The sequence below is a fragment of the Pteropus medius genome, unplaced genomic scaffold, assembly GCF_902729225.1.
Source record: "Pteropus medius unplaced genomic scaffold, Ma_sr-lr_union100, whole genome shotgun sequence".
NCBI lineage: Eukaryota > Metazoa > Chordata > Mammalia > Chiroptera > Pteropodidae > Pteropus > Pteropus medius.
Window position 1 is genome coordinate 17,912,888 of NW_024349796.1, and position 14,266 is coordinate 17,927,153.

At 64.1% G+C, this 14,266-nt stretch overlaps 1 protein-coding gene across 1 annotated transcript in view; it reads right to left on the reverse strand.

The window, feature by feature from the left end:
- The window catches only part of CACNA1S (calcium voltage-gated channel subunit alpha1 S), a 41,592-nt gene that overhangs the window by 16,231 nt on the left and 11,095 nt on the right, over window positions 1–14,266 (reverse strand). Inside the window, exons 7-26 of the mRNA XM_039883644.1 lie at window positions 13,699–13,802; window positions 13,395–13,540; window positions 12,953–13,034; window positions 11,227–11,387; window positions 10,521–10,746; window positions 9,826–10,033; window positions 8,798–8,918; window positions 7,870–7,984; window positions 7,373–7,466; window positions 6,659–6,728; window positions 6,125–6,257; window positions 5,327–5,456; window positions 4,757–4,816; window positions 4,039–4,145; window positions 3,469–3,556; window positions 3,173–3,280; window positions 2,501–2,553; window positions 2,062–2,208; window positions 1,474–1,675; window positions 1,102–1,260 (exon numbers count right to left, since the gene is read on the reverse strand). Of these exons, the coding sequence (XP_039739578.1) occupies window positions 1,102–1,260; window positions 1,474–1,675; window positions 2,062–2,208; window positions 2,501–2,553; window positions 3,173–3,280; window positions 3,469–3,556; window positions 4,039–4,145; window positions 4,757–4,816; window positions 5,327–5,456; window positions 6,125–6,257; window positions 6,659–6,728; window positions 7,373–7,466; window positions 7,870–7,984; window positions 8,798–8,918; window positions 9,826–10,033; window positions 10,521–10,746; window positions 11,227–11,387; window positions 12,953–13,034; window positions 13,395–13,540; window positions 13,699–13,802 (2,514 nt within the window). The remainder of the gene's footprint in view (window positions 1–1,101; window positions 1,261–1,473; window positions 1,676–2,061; window positions 2,209–2,500; window positions 2,554–3,172; window positions 3,281–3,468; window positions 3,557–4,038; window positions 4,146–4,756; window positions 4,817–5,326; window positions 5,457–6,124; window positions 6,258–6,658; window positions 6,729–7,372; window positions 7,467–7,869; window positions 7,985–8,797; window positions 8,919–9,825; window positions 10,034–10,520; window positions 10,747–11,226; window positions 11,388–12,952; window positions 13,035–13,394; window positions 13,541–13,698; window positions 13,803–14,266) is intronic.

Consider the following 14,266-nt stretch of genomic DNA (forward strand, 5'->3'; position numbering starts at 1 on the left):
GCCCTACCCTTTTCCCGGTGCCCCCCCTTCTCCAGCCCCCTGCCTACGTCTTTTTTATTTTTAGTCTCAAAATAGTAGGAGCCTGGTCAGCAATCCCCCGAGTTCTCCTCAGTGTGATGGGTCCCCCTCCGGTGGAAGGTCGGGGGGAGAGGCGCCCCATCCTTCTGGTGTGGACACAGGGCTGGCAGAGAAGACCCCTGGGCTCCAGCGCTGGCGTGACCACCAGGGACTGTGGGACGCTGAGCTCACTGAGCCCGCTGCGTGTGCACGTGGCCCCCAGTGACGAGGAGGCAGCTCAGAGCAATAACCTTGACCCTGACCCAGCACCGTAACCTTCCTTACGTCTGTTTCCTCCAAGTGTCCCAGGACTTCCTTACCCCCCCTTTTTTCGAAAGTGGGTCACTTCCCACTTCCTCCACGAAACCTCAGAGGACGCGGAGGCCTCCCCACCCCACCCTGTCCTGGAGGGTGACCGAGTCTGCAGCGCGGCTCGGACCCTTGGTCACGGTCCTCTACATGACCAGAGCCTGTGGCGCAGTGACCCCTGCCACAGCCTCATCACCCGCCAGCCAGCGGTGTCATGGGGTGTGTCTCGGCCGCTGGGACCAGGGAGCCCATCGTGTGGTCCCATTTACATAGGGCTGAAGGGATCAGCTGCTTAATTAAGGCTGGATTTTGCTGCTGGCTATGTCCCCAATGCCCCAGAGACCTGGTTCTGTGGTTAAACCCGTTCTTCGCGGGACCGGAACCAAGAGGCCAGCCGACCCGGTCACCCGGATTGGCTGCAGAAGCGAAGCACGGAGAGTGGAGAGGGCGCTTTCCGGACCCGACAGCTCCTCGCCCGCCCCCAGCCCCGCCTGTCTACAGAATCGCCCGGCCCTTGAACACTGCAGCTGCCCCCTTAACACACTGCTGGGCGCTGGCGACAAGCTCTGGGCCCGGTTCGCTCCTGCCCCTCCCCGCACAGCGCCTGGCACGCAGCAGGTGCCGGGAAGAGTAGATTAGGGCCAGACTGGACCCCTGCTGTGCCCCACCTTGCCCAGCCTCCCTCCCCTCCCGTCAGGCCCTGGGTCCTGGGGCCCTTGCTCCGGGGGCCCTTACCTGCATGCCCAGGCAGACGGTGTTGAGCATGATGAGGGCAAACATCAGGTACTCGAAGTAGGAGGAGGTGACCACGTACCACACCTGGTACTGGTACGGGTTCTTGGGGATGTAGCACTTCAGCGGGCGGGCCTTCAGGGCATACTGCACACACTGGCGCTGGGACAGGACGCGCAGGGCCGTCAGCGCCGAGGGCCCCGGGAGACGCCCCGCATCCCAGCAGCTGGTGCTGGGGCGGAGATGGGGGTGCGTGGGGGCTGGGCTGGGCTTCAAGGCGAGGGTCTGGGGTCACGTCGGCCCCGGGACTGTCTTCACTGGCAGGAGGCCTGCTGGGCTCTGCTGTCCCCTCCCCCTGGCAGGTGGCCCGGGCACCTGGTTCTTGTCCAGCTCACAGTTCTTGTACTCGGTCTCCCCCTGCTCCTGGAAGGTGACGATGACGAAGCCCACAAAGATGTTCATCATGAAGAAGGCGACGAGGATGATGTAGACGAGGAAGAACACGGCCACCTCCACCCGGTTGTTGTAGACGGGACCCTTGTCCTCCTCGTGCGAGTCGATGGCCTTGTACAGTAGCCTGGCGTGGTGGGGACACAGGGCGGAGAGCCAGGATGGGGGGGCTTGTCCCGCCAGCCACCGGGAGCCTGACGGAGCTTTGCGAACACTCGGGCGGTGGGGGAGACGCCAGGACCGTGCCCAGAGGCTGGACCAGGTCCTGGCATGGCCGGCCTTTCTGCGCGCACCCTGCAATCCCCATTCATCAGCAGGGCACCCCTGTGGGCACAGAGGCCCACGCCAATGGGTGGCAGGCAGGGTACGTCTGCTCAGGGACCCCGGCCAGGCTCCCTGGAGTGACCAGTCAGCAAACCTGGTCCTCAGACCCGAGCCAGTGGGGTTGGCTGAGCGCCCACCATGGGCCTGGCAGAGACCCCCAGGCCCCGCCCCCACCGCGCCCTCACTCACTGCGGCCACCCCTCGAAGGTGGACACCGTGAAGAGGGACATCATGGCTGACAGCACGTTGTCAAAGTGGAAGTCGGGGTGTATCCACTCGCGGGGCCGCAGCTCCGCCTGCGTGGGGTCCTCGTCCTTGTACACGTAGTAGTAGCCCCTGAGGCAGGGGGCCCGGTCACTCCATGGCGCAGGCCATGTGACCCTGCCACACTCTCCTCCCCCCGGGCCCTGGACGGTGAGTGTGCCGGAGACACAGGGCTCCGGGAGGGTGCCGGAGGGGACCCCGTGGGGCACCACCTCCCCACGGTGACGCAAGGCAACGTGCTTCTGGGAACGCCGAGGGGCCCCGCTCCCAGCTCCCCAGCCTGCAGGGCCACCTGCCCCTCACACGTGTCCCCTGCCAGGTGGCCCTCCCGCCAGGTGCCCTCAGCCAGCGGGGCCTGGCACACCTGCACTCCTCCTCCGTCATCTTGGACAAGTCATTGCAGCTGAAGAACTTCCCCTGCATCCAGGGGGCGGGGGAGGGAGATGTGTTGTCATGGAAACAGGAAGAAAATGGGCGCTGCCTGGGGAAGGCAGGCCAGGCCTCCGGGAGGAGGAGCCCGGGTCTTCCTCTCACGGAGGTGGCCAAACCTCGTCACCATCATCGGGTCCCTCTGCCTGTTCCCAGCCCACAGGAGGGGCAGGGGGCTGTGCTTCCTGATACCCTCAGCCCGCAGAGGCCCGGACCCTGTAAAAAGCTCCATAAATGCTCCCCGAACAAATGAACGGCAGTAGATGCCATTGCACGGCCAAGACTGAGGATATCCTGCTTTTAAAAGGTCACGCTGGGCCAGGAGCACCAGGGGCGTCCCTGGGGTTCTCCGGCCAGTTGTCACTGCCCGTGTCCTGCAGGTGACCCAGAAGCCAGAAGCGCCCAGAAGCCAGCTCAGTGGGAGGGACTCGTTGGTCAGGCTGTGTAGGGGGTGGGGTGACCCACTCAGCCTGGGTCACCATGGCCAGCAGAGCCACAGTCTCAAGGCCGACCCTGCTCCTGGAAGGACACGGGGCTCCCCCGGGCAGGCTCCTGCCTCGGTGTGAGGGCTGGCACTGGGCACCGGGCACCGGGCCTGTCGGCTCACCTTGAAGAGCTGGACCCCGATGCAGGCGAACATGAACTGCAGGAGGGTGGTGACCAGCACGATGTTCCCGATGGTGCGGATGGCCACGAACACGCACTGCACCACGTGCTGGGGAGGGAGCGGCCGGTGGGGCTGGACAGCAGCTCCCGCCCTCACCGACCGGCCGAGGGCCCCAGGAGTGTGGCCTGCCTCACCCTGTCCCGTGGCACGGTGCCCAGCCAGCTGGGCCGGGGGCTCTGAGTCAGGCCCTGCGGCCCCCTCCCCCTCCCCCTCCCCATGCCGCCCAGGCCCCTCACCTTCAGCCCTTTGGCTCTGTTGATGGCCCGCAGGGGTCGGAGCACCCTCAGCACCCTCAGAATCTTCACCACGGAGATGGAGCTGGACCTGGGGGTGGCCGAGGGCGGGCAGAGGGCGGCATCCAGCCTCCACCTGCCTCCGGCCTCCAGCTCTGCACAGGGGCCGCTTTCTGCCTGAAACCGCTCCTACCCCTCCCCCTGGCTGCACATGGCCATGCCCCGGGGTCAAGCTGCATCCTGATGGGGCCATGCTCCCCTGGGGTGCCAGCTTGCTGTCGGGGCTTCCTCTGCAGGAGGACAGGCTCGACCCCTACTCGGCCTGGGGCACCACGGCCAGGGCTGTGCTCCCTGGGACAGCCGGGGGACCCCTCCCCTCTGCAGGCCCTCCTAGTCTCCAACACGTGGCTCTGCCCACTTAGCCCCGCCACTTCAGTTCAATTGGTGACACCTCACGGGACCTGACGCCCATCACCGGCCGTGGGAGACCCTCCCCTGAAGCTTGGTTCCACCAGGGACCCGCGGGGAGCTGCTGCTCCGAGGCCCTGGCTCAGAGGCCCTGCCGCTGCTCACTTGAGTCCCATGGAGATGAGGGACACGGCCACCACCAGCAGGTCCAGGATGTTGAAGTAGTTGCGGCAGAAAGAGCCTTTATGCAGGAAGGCGCCATAGGTCGTCATCTGGGGAGACATGAGCAGCTCCCTGGGTGGGAACGGGCGGGGGGCAGGCCTGTCCCCGACCAGGAAGGGCTCCTCGAGGGAAGGTTTGCCTCGATCTGCTCCAAGGAGGCAGAGAGCTGCTGGCAGGTCTCCACGTTGCACCCCGCTTCCCGCTGCATCCTGAGTACATGCTCCCCCGTTTTCTGCTCCAGTTCTGGAGGCGGGGGGGCATCTCGGGGGCAGCCACACCAGGCTCTGCTCGCACCTGCCTTTCATCAGACGCCATGGGGAACCCTGGGCCCCCTCTCTCCCGCGAGTGTGTGTTTGGGGGGAGCTGCACAGTCATGGTAATAAAGGTTTAGGGAAAAAACCACAGCTCCCAGGGCCAGGCAGCACCGGGCTGCGTGCGGCTGCACGTCCCGTCTCCACGGCCCACCCGCCCACCCGGCCTGCGAGCAGAGGCCCCAGCTGGTCTCCTGGGTCCCGAGTCTCCCTGCTGCTCCCCGTCTTCTCCCTGCTCCCCCTCATCACTGCCGTGCAGCCCCTAAGCCAGTGCTGTAAGGAAGCTGCAGCCGCTTCAGGTCTGACCCAGAGGTGCCCCGTGCCCAAGCTGTCCCACGGCCTTCGCTCACCTTGAGGACAATCTCCACAGTGAAGACAGAGGTGAATGCAATGTCAAAATGCCCAAGGATCTGGGGACAGCGCAGGGGAGAAGTCAGGGAGAGGAATGGTGGAGTGACAGTACCGTCCACACCACCCCCGTGACCACCGCTGCCACCACCGTCACCGTCACCGATCCCACCCGTCTGCACCACCGTCACCACCACCATCACCATCACCACCGTCACCATCACCACTGTCACCATCCCCATCACTGTCACTATCACCCGTAACCGTCCACCACCACCATCACCACCCGTCACCGTCCTGTCCACCATCACCATCACCACCACTGTCACCGTCACCATCACCATCAAAACCAGGGGACAAGAGTCTGTCTGTGCCACATGCTGTAACAACACTGTTCAGGAGGAGTGGATCGGGCGGTCCTGGCCCTCCAGAAACGTAAACTCTAAGAAACTCCGATGCCAACAGCCACCTAGAGGCTACAGTCGAACTCGGCACCAGGGGCAAGTATGCGGCAGCTGAGGCCTGCAGCGGGGGGAGCGCTGAGCTGGTGGAGGGCCGGGGTCCGCCAGCACCTGGTTCCTCATGGACTCCGCCCGGATGGGGTCCTCGGCGGCCAGCGCGGCACTGCTGAGCATGATGAACAGCAGGATGAAGTTGGTGAACCAGGTGGCGTTGACGATGCGGTGACACAGGACGCGGATCCTGCAAGGGAGGCAGGGGTGGGGGATGGTTCAGGGGAGCTGTGAGCTGCCGGGTGCTCAGGCCTTACTGGCTTCTGTCCTGCAGGGGGACACTGTGCCCTCTCCCTCCCTCCCTCCCTCCCTCCCGGGTCAGTGGAGAAGGGTAGCAAGCGTCTGCATGGTCCTCCGCCGGGCATGCCAAAGGCCCCACCCCTCGTTCTGTCCGGCAGCCTCTGTCCTATCTCCCAATCTCACCGCCTGCCCCTCCCCAACACTCCCACCACCCCCGTGTCCCCACCAGAATGGGACAGGCTGAGCTCCATCCCTGAGGCGGTCAAATGAAACGCCTCGAACATTGGTCTGTGCATTTTACAGGTGTGAAACCGTGAAGCCAGCAAGGACTATGGCTTCCTCCGGTCCCACCCCCTCGTCCTGTCTAAAATCACCCTTGAAAAGGAGCCGGTGCACGCAGAGCCTCTTAGGCGCAAGTAACAGATACGGTCCAACGCGTCACCTTGCCCAGAGAGGCTAGCCTTTCAGACACGGCACGAGATCGTAAGCTAAAGGAATGAGCTTCTCACGGTATAGTGTAGGCTCGGAGAATCAGGAGCGGGGCTTTTCAGAGCAGGGAGTCAGCCCTCTCTGGAAACCCTGTAAGTCTCCCCAAACGGCAGCCACGGGGCCACCCACTTGTTGGTGGGGCTGAAGATGAAGAAGGAGCTGGCTTCCGGGATGGGCACGGCTTTCTCTTTCAGCTGCAGCTCGGCCAAGGGCCTCGGTCGGGGGCTCACTGGGATCTCAGGCTCGTCTTCTTCATCGTCCCCTGCGGGGAGGGGAGAGAGAGACATGAGGGTGTCTTTCAATACTTTCCTGCTCCCGTGGCTTCTGTGCTCTGAACCCCACCACGAGCCCCCAGCAAGCAGCAAGCAAAGGTGGTGGCAGGCCAGCTCAGGGCACAAGGACGTCGGCAGAGTCCAGCCCAAGTGCCTCCCTTTCCCCGAAGCGGGCAGCAGGTTTGAACTGTCAAGCCCAGAAGCTTCCAGAAATGGAGCCAGGAGCAAGGCTGGGCCCTGCTATTGTGTTCTCTGTCTCAGGGCTGGGCTCACAGCATCTCCAGTGCTCACGAGCTGGGGGTGGAGGGTTCCAGGGAGGGGGCACACGAGAGACCATCCCCGGGGAGAAGCCAGCCCCAGCCTCCTCCCCACATCGTCCCAGGACGCTCACCCGGGAAGTCAGCCGAGGGGTAGGGGTCCTTCACCTCGTTGACATTCGACTCAAACTCATCGATTTTCAGCTGTCGGAAGGAACGCAGGAATGTGATGACGGGAACAAGGACTGTGGTTGTCCCTTACAGAGCACTCGCTGGTGGACCTGTGCTCCCTGCGGCCCGGGGACAGGCGACCGCTGAGCATGCTCCCTGCGGCCCGGGGACAGGCAACCGCTGAGTGTTCCCATTTCACATCCAGGCCGAGGAAGTCAGATGCGCTGGCCAAGCTCACGTGGAGCCAGCCAGGACGCAGCCCACCTGCACCTGCGCACTCCGCCTCCCGCCCGGTTCTCCAGGAGCCACCTGAGCAATGTGGGCCGGACCCCTGGCCACCTCGGGCCCAGGCCCTGACCCTCAGAGCTCTGCTTCCTCAGACCCCAGGGAGCGTGAGCAGAGCCAGCCTGGGACAAGCATGTCCATGGGGCTAGAAGGTGGGGAGCACCTCGGGCCTCTCAGTGGGGAGGGGACACCCTGACTGGGTTACAGGGCTGGGACTCAAGTCTGGCTCCCAGATGGGGGCCCCTGCGCCTCGGCACAAAGGATACCCCTGGAGGAGCTATGGCCACTGACCCTCCCCGATGGAGGGGGGAGGTACGCTCACCCTGCTGAGACCCGCCCACCTAGCGCCCGCCCCTCCCCGCTGCCCTGGGCAGGCCTTGTGCTGAGCTCGCCTTGGCCGTGGTGGGGATGCCCTCCCCCTTAGGCTTCTGTTCCAGCTTCTTGGCCACCACCGACTTGTCCTCCTCAGGCTTGTCTGGGAGCCCCCTGCACGGAAAAAGCAAGAAAGCCCCAAGTGGAGGTCCCGCTAGAAAGTTCTCAAGCATCTGCTCAGCCTGGAGACACCCCTGGGGGCCCTGCACCTCAGGCTCCGGGAGCAGCGTCGGCCCCCAGAGGGAAGGGCTGGGGGCCCGGGCAGGTCCTTTGGGACAACGGCACCCGTGGCCCAGCTTGCTGCCCGGCTCTGCCCTCATGTCCCCAAGGCCAGTCTTGAGGCGACGCACCTGTCATCCTGCCCCCGGGGACACCTCTCAGGACTTCAGCCCTCCCTGGATCTGCTGGTCGCAGAAGCCCGCACGCTGGGCAGCTGCCACAGTGGCATGGCCCTGCTCCTCGGGTGCCAGGAGCCACCCGCCCCGGAGGCCACCGTGGCCGAGGAGGCTGTACCTACCTTGACATCTTCCTGCGTTTTCTCTCCTCGGCCTTGGCCTTCTGGGCAGAGGTCAGGCTCTCTGCCTCGGCCAGGTTGTCCACTGCGATGGCCAGGAAGACATTGAGCAGGATGTCTGAGGGTATTCAGCTAAGGAGCCTCGGGTTGTTGGGTGGGGGGGGTGGGGAGGCTCTAGGCTGAAATATTCCCCTCCCGCATTCCCGCAGGACTTAACCTCACTCCCTTGCTGGGGTCCCTGGAGCCCCTCTTGCCAGAGTCACCCCAAGGAGAGCATGGGCTCAGGGACACAGACAAGCATTCTCGGGGGAGCCTGCCTGCAGAGGGTGCTCACGATGGGGCCTGGAATCACGGTGGCCTTGAGCACCATCCATTTCCCGCCCGGGGCTGACCCCGGCCCCCACCCGGCTGTGCAGAGAGCCCGCAAGGCCCTGCGGGAGAGATTCAGTCTGGGCACCCAGGAGCTCGAGGGACAAGGGTTCCCTCCCCCGCTGGTGCTGGCATCAGGACCTGGGCACAGCTGGCCCCCTCTGCCCCGTCCGCCTCCCCTCCCATCTGCCAGCCTTCTCAGCGCCCTGCCCAGGCTCACTGCCTGGTGCCCTGGCCCTCCCCTTGCCTCTCCACGTCCACGGCTCCTCCCCCAAGCCGGTCCTTCCTCCTACCTGCTCAGGCTGCCAATCTTCCTGGACACATTCCGCCCAGGTGCAACCAGTGCCCCTGGCTTTCTCACCTCCCCCTTAAAAGGAACTCTCCTGTAGTAATGCCTGCGTTTGTGTGTCCTAGCTCCCCCCCCACCCGCCCCGTATGAGCCTGGAAGCCCTCTCCAGACAGAGGGCCTGGCGCCTGGCCAGGGGGCACCCTTGGCCAGCTTTCAGCCCTTCCCCCAGCCCCCTCCCTAAGCCCTTTCCTGCATGTGCTCTCGGGGGGATACAGTTGCCGCAGACGAAAAGGATGATGAAGTAAACGCACACGAGCACCCCGGGGTAGGAGGGCCCGCCGTAGGCCATGATCCCGTTGTACATCACCGAGTTCCAGTCTTCGCCGGTCAGGACCTGGGGCACGGGCAGGGGTGCTGGGGGTCACAGAGGGTCCACGAGCCCTCCGCGGGGCCTGCGCAGTCCGGAGGGCCCTTCCACTGTGCCAGACCTTTCCTCTCTCCACCCACGGCTGGCTCGGAAGGTCCCTGCTCTCCCCTCCGCGCCCCCCCCCACCTCTTCCAGTGAGCGAAGGTCTTATCCTCGGCTCTCCAGGGCCAAGGAGTTCGGGTGTCACCAAGGAAGGTCACCGCTTCCCGTGCCCTCTTCCTAACACCCAGGCTGACTGTACCACGCCCTCCCAGCCTCCTGTCACCCCGGCCTCCAGGAAGAGTGCGAAACGCCAACGGCCTCTAAGGACCCGGTGCCCGAGCAGCCAGCGGGGCGAACGGAAGACGGGGAAGCCTTGTGCAGGGACACCTGGTTGTCACACGCTTGTCCCCGGGACCAGCGAGGGTGTCCCTCATGGGTACTGGCTGCAGTGGAGCGGAGCGTCTCTCTGCCCTACACCAAGGCAGGTCCTCCCGGCCTCGCAGTGAGTCCCCTGGGGTGGCTTCCAGCACCTCCGCAGCGAGAGATCATTTGTACCCCTCGGGGGATGCACAGCCTTGGGGCAGGAGGGCTCCCCGTGTCTGGCTGTGGGCTCAGATAGGAGTGGCACGTGGGAGCAGAAGCCGGCACCCGGACTCCCTGCCCACCCCAACTCTGTTTCTTTGTAAACTGTCATCCTACTGTGGACCAGCACTCTGCTGGGCGCCAGGGACACGGACACATAGGACAAGCTGGGCACAGCCCCCAGCCCAGGAGTGCGGGGCAGACAGACAAGGAACGACGGAGAGAAGCACGCGGACGAGGGAGCCGGCGCAGGGGCCTCGCCGTGCTCAAGCCGCAGACCCGAGCAGGCTTCCTGGAGGAGGCGGCCCACCTGGAAGACGCTGATGAGGGCCTGCGGGAAGCTGTCGAAGTTGCTGCGGGGCACCTCGGCGTCCTCGAAGTCGTACCTGCCGCCGAAGAGCTGCATGCCCAGCAGGGCGAAGATGACGATGAACAGGAAGAGCAGCAGCAGCAGCGAGGCGATGGAGCGCACGGAGTTGAGCAGCGACGCCACCAGGTTGCTCAGCGACGTCCAGTACCTGCGCGAGGCGGAGCGGCGGCGGTGGAGGGGGCGGGGCCTGGGGCGGGGCCTGGGGCGCTGCGAGGGGGCGGGGGGGGGGCGAGGGCTGGATACGCGGTGCCCCCCGGCCCAGCATGGATCTCCGCTGTCACTCCACACCCGTTAGCAGGACCCCGGCTGGCTTCCAGCTGCAGCCTGGGCTGTAACGCCGGGGAGAGGAAGCCGTGTCCCTCTGACCCCGGCACCCACGTCTGGCCGGCGCCCAGCTCAGACGGGCGCTCACAAACCCCGGAGCTCTCGGGCCAGCCCCGCTTCCCGGCCCCCTGCCCTCTGTCCTCCCTCTGCTCCGCCGCCTCCCCGAGGTGAGAAGACACGAGAGGAATGAGGTCAGTGGCACGGAGTCCCTCTCGCAGAGGGGAGGTGACTTCCGTGGGCTCGTGGGACCCCAGGCCCGGAGGCGGGACGTCTGTGGACCAGCCAGGGCGCTGGGGCCGGCGGCCGCTCACTTGGTGACCTTGAAGATCCTGAGCAGGCGGATGCAGCGCAGCACGGAGATGCCCAGGGGGCTCATGGCGCCGGTGCCCACGAGCAGCAGCTCCAGCAGGCCGCTGCACACCACGAAGCAGTCGAAGCGGTTGAACAGGGACATGAGGTACTGTCGCAGGCCCAGGCCGTACATCTTCATCAGCATCTCCACGGTGAAGAGGGACAGCAGCACCTGGTTGGCTACGTCTGGGGGCGACAGCGGGGCGCGGCCTTGCTCTGCTGCCCTTCCCGCCCCCCGGGCCCTCTCCTGGCTGGGCCCTGCACCTAGGACGCCTGCCCACGTTTCCAAGCCATCGGCCGTTTTTCCACTCTCAAAACCGTGGAACCTGGTAAAGTTTCGCCCATCGGAGGAACAGGAACCTAGGTTTCTAAAGAGCCAAGCGGCCCCGCCACCCTGAGAGGCGCCCCCTCGGCTCGGCACCAGTCACCCGCCGCTCCGTGCTGCCAGGTCCAGGGGCAGCGGACCCTTGCTTTCCTGCCCCCCAGAAGCACTGGGCACTGGGTGCCTTGGCTGCCTGACACCACGTCCTTCCCCAGCGGGTTACTGCCATTTCCCCAAGGAGGAATGTCTGCAGAACAACGTCTGCATCTCTTCCGCACGACCCGAACGGCCTCTGGCTGGCTTTGGCCATCGGCCGCATGTGTCCTCTTCTTGGCCTGTCTCACCTTGCAGGTGGGTCAACCAGAGAGGCTGGGCGTGGTGCTCGGAGGCTATGGACAGGGTGTTGAGGGCCACGATCAGGATCACCAGCCAGTAGAAGGCCCTGGACTTCAGCACTTCGCGGCATTTCCAGCGAAGGACGCGGTTCCACCGCCTCCCGTGCCGGCTGAGGCAGGAGACAGAGCAGGATGAGGGCGGGAAGCCGGGTTGCTCCGAGCCCTGCCCGACCGGCCCTGGCCCCACCGAGTCTGAGCCCCCGTCCCCTCCACCCGCACGGGAGAGGCCGAGGTCACCGGCCGTGAAGCCGGGCCGACCTGCTCCCTGTCTCTCACTAGCCAGGTCCTCCCTGTCCCCCGGGAGCACAGCAGGGTGCAGCCTCGTGGCTGACGGGACACAAGGCCAAGCGCTCGGCTCGGAGCCTGGCGGGGAGGGCTCCACGCATGTTCGTTTTAGTGAAGGCAACACCGAGAAGCCAGGTTTTGCCCGGTGTAAAAGCGATTCGTTGACAGATCAATGGTATCGGGTGTTGGGGGTGGCGGGCAGGGCGCCTTCACGCTCAGCGCCCCCTTCCTGGAGAGCAAAGAGGCAAAACTACGGAGACAGCAAGCCGATCGGGGGTTCCTCGCGGGGGGGTTGGGAGGGAGGCCTCGTGGAGAGTGGGGGGTTCTTTAGGGCAGTGGAAGTATTCGGCGTGATTCCGTAATGACGTTTTCACGTCATTCCATGTCTGTCCAAACCCACAGGATGCACAGCACCAAGAGCGACCCTGATGTCAGCTGTGGCCGCTGGGTGATCGTGATGTGTCCATGTGGGTCCATCGATGGTGACAAATGTGCCCTCTGGCGAGGGCGTGATGATGGGGGAGGCTGTGTATGGTGGGGGACAGGGGGTATGTGTCTCTGTACCTTCTGCTCAATTTTTCCGTGAATCCCAAACCGCTCTAAAAAAAAAATAGTCTTAAGAAAGAAAGATGTGTGTGTATAGGTGTGAAGTTGCCCTTAATAGATAATTTTAAGTTAAAAAATGTAAGTGACTGGGTAATATACATATCACATTCATTTATTCATCAAATACCTGGCAGCACCTCCTGTGTGTTGGGTGCTGCTCTAGGCTCTGAAGTGACAGGAGTTAATATAAGTAACCCTATCATTTAAAAATCAAAATCAAAAAACCAGAAAACCTGGTGTGCGTGTGTGCACGTGTGTGTGTGCGTGTGTGTGGGTGCGTGTGTGTGTGCATGAGAGAGAGAGAGATGAACGTGGAAAGGCTCGAAGGGTGCCAGTCTGTTACCATGGTTACCTCTGTGCGGGGCGGTGGGGCCTCATCTTTTCTTTGATGTGTTTCTCTACTGTTTGATCTTTCAAAATTATGATTATGTTTGAATTTGTAACAGGAAGCAGCCAACCAGACAAACACACTGTCCTTTCGAGACAAAGGCACGGGCTGCCAGCCTCCTTCCTGCAAAGCTCCCCTGCTGCCTCCCCTCTTCCCCTGCAGAGGTTCCGGGACTAACTGTCCCCCCAGCTCCACTCTGAGCAGAGGGCAGCGGCCAGGTGAGCTCGCTGCCCCAGCCGCGGTCTCCGAGCAGGTCGTTGGCTCAGCGCCTTCGACTGCACTAATGGACGGGGGCAGTGACCCTAAAGCCACCTAGGAGGGAGGCAGCCGGGTTCTAGCGTCACGTCTCAGCGAGCCGGGGGCTGGGGGGACCCGGGGAGACGGGCAGACACTCACACGAACTGGATGACTTTGTCCAAACCCTCGATCTCAAAAAGGCTCTCAGTGTCCGAAGCACCTTCATCCAGAGACAGCTTTCCTGGGGACCAGAGCGAGACAGTGAGCCAGGCTTCCAGGCCCTCTCTGAGCTGGACACAGCTGGGCAGGGCCCTTGACCAGAGACCCCTCGGACAGCAGGCTGCAGGTGGGCCCAGGTCTCTCTGCTCTCCTTGGACTGGGTTCCAGCAGTCTGGGGCGGGGGCGGTGGGGTGCCCAGCACCTCAGGGAGAGCCCTGGGCACACCTGGGCTACCGCTGTGAGCCGTTGGCGTCAGGCGAGGCACTCGCCCCTGAGGGCCTCGGCCTCCTCATCTGCCACAGGCGGTGCTGCCTGCTTGGCAGGCCCGCCAGGCTTCCGGGAAGGGCAGCAGCGGGCACGGAGGCCACGAAGGGGCCCGAACCTTCTCGCGAGTCTTCGTCGTCCATGACCTCGCCCTGCGTGATCCAGCTCATGTAGCCCCGGAGGTCCTCGTCCAGCTGCTGCTTCTCCCGGAGTTTCTGGAAGGTTCCTCTGGACTTGGCCTTCTCTCGTTCCTTGGTAAACTCCCTGCAACGGGGCAGGGGGAGGGCGGAGGGGTGCAGGGAGGATTGCGCCTCCCAAGGAGACACCGGGCACCCTCTGCGGCTGGCTACGCCCCCTCCTTCTGGCCCGGGAGTCACCTGGGGTGCAGGCACCCTCCCCTCCCCTCCCAGGAGCTGCCTTACCCGCTCAGGACGCCCAGCACCAGGTTGAGGATGAAGAAGGAGCCCAGCAGAATGAGGGTGACAAAGTAGATCCATGGCCACTCGTTCCCGATGGCATCGTTGACCTGGTCGGACAGAGCTGAGAGTCCCCTCCCCTGCCCCGAGCCCCCCATTTCACAAGGAGAGAGGCCCTCTGGGCCATGGGAGGGGACTTTTCTGTCCCGAGGACCCAGGACCTGGAGGTAAAGGACCTCCCAAGGGGGCCTTGCCGACTGTCCCCGGGCCCAGTACGACTGACGCATTTCTCCCGCCACCCGGACGCCTCCCCGGCCTGACTCTCACGGGTGCCGTTTCCGTTTGAGTTCTTTACAGCCAAGATTTTTCAAAGCAAAAGAAACGGTACAAAGTCTTGGCCTGAGCTTGGCCACCTCCTTCGCGGACGACCTCTGTGACCCGAGACAAGTCACCCAACACCTCCGAACATTATCCCATCTGCCTAATTTAGAGGATGTTGACCTGCACTGCCTCCTTGAAGCAGAGCTAGAGTCACACAGCGACAGCCCTTTCAAATGCTGACTGATTTGCTCCC